Source organism: Emiliania huxleyi (genome assembly GCF_000372725.1).
Source record: "Emiliania huxleyi CCMP1516 unplaced genomic scaffold EMIHUscaffold_430, whole genome shotgun sequence".
NCBI lineage: Eukaryota > Haptophyta > Isochrysidales > Noelaerhabdaceae > Emiliania > Emiliania huxleyi.
The window spans coordinates 54,390-55,735 of NW_005198750.1; the positions used below are offsets into that span (position 1 = coordinate 54,390).

The window sequence follows — 1,346 nt, forward strand, 5'->3', positions numbered from 1 at the left end:
CGCCGGAGGCGGCGGCCAGGGCGGCCTCCTCGCGCGCCTCGCGCGCGACCGTGTCGGCAAAGTCCTCACCCGGATCGGCGAGCCCGCCTGGTGGAAGGCTCCGAGAAGCGTCAGAGAAGGGCCCTCCAAAGAGCCTCGCCCTCCGGTGCGCGCGCGACGCCCGCCCGGCAGTTTCCAGCTGCCCTGCATCTTCGCCGTCGGAGAGACGCGCTCCTGCACGGCGGATGCCTGGAGCTGGGCCGAGGTGCAGCCGAGGTGGCCCGAGGTTGGCCGAGGCAGCCGAAGTGGTCTGAAGTCGGCCGAGGTGTTGCCGAGCCGCGCTCCTGCACCATCAGCACATGGCCCGCGGAGTTGACGACGACGCCGCCGACGCCGACCTAAAGGCGCAGGCGGTGGCGTGGGCGAAAGGCGGCAGTAGACACTTTGGTGACGGCTCGGGTGAGCGGTGGTGGGTACCTGGGTGAAGGCGTAGGCGGGAAGCGGGCTCGGCTGGTCGGTAGGCAGCCAGCGGGTCATCTCGACGTACTCCGGCTTTGCGTGGTGGAACTGGAAGCCCTGCGCCGCCGCCGAGCCCGCAAAGGCGGCGCACTCCAGCGGGATCTTGAGCCAGAGCCCTCGCTTGCCCGCGGCGGCCCACTGCTCAATCCGGCGGCTGAGCTCAACGCCGAGCGCGTGCGGCGTGTCCGCGGCAGAAATCGGTACCTCAATCTCGACGCCGCCGTACCGGTCCTCCCTGGTCGTTAAAGGGGGAGGGCCGCCGCCGCCGAGCACCGTGCCGAGCTGATCGAGGAGGGAGAGGCATGTCGGAAGGATGGACGCCTCCGGCTCTGTCGACTCGACTGTTGCCTGTAGCTCGCGCAGCTTAGCCAGCAGCAGGTCAGCCACCATGCTGGCTGGGCGATGGCAAAAAGGCCAACTCTCGGAAAGTCTCGAAAAGTCCTCGCGCGGAAAAACAGTTTTTTTTCTTTCTTTCTTTTTGGGGGGCTTACCACAATTTTTTAGGCGGCACCCTCGACCAAACCTTGCTCAAGGTTCTTGGGTGCAAAGAGCGCGGCCACAAGTCACAGGGGCCGCTCGTCCATGCGACCGGCAAAGGCTGGGTCAAAGAGCACAAGGGACAGTACTACGACGCGCTCCATGCCATGATGCATGAACGGAATCGTCAAAATTGGTCTCGTCGAAAGCCAGGGCGGCATTGCGCCGCCGACCAAGAGAATCATCTTCAACTTCGCCAAAGAGGTCGGCAGCCCGAGCGCCGTCGACCGCACCGACTACGGCACAGCCTCCGGCAGCGCCCGGGGCTTCGTCCAGCACCACTCGCAACAGCTCTCGCGCGCCGCCGTCTG

General features: G+C 66.3%; 1 protein-coding gene across 1 annotated transcript; it reads right to left on the reverse strand.

Moving 5' to 3' along the window:
• Positions 1-110: 110 nt before the first annotated feature.
• Positions 111-888, reverse strand: EMIHUDRAFT_244711 (hypothetical protein; the record flags this gene model as incomplete). Its single annotated transcript, XM_005769104.1, has 3 exons — positions 111-140; positions 330-377; positions 457-888. The coding sequence occupies 3 exons, from the start codon at positions 886-888 to the stop codon at positions 111-113; spliced, it is 510 nt and encodes a 169-aa protein (XP_005769161.1).
• Positions 889-1,346: the final 458 nt, after the last annotated feature.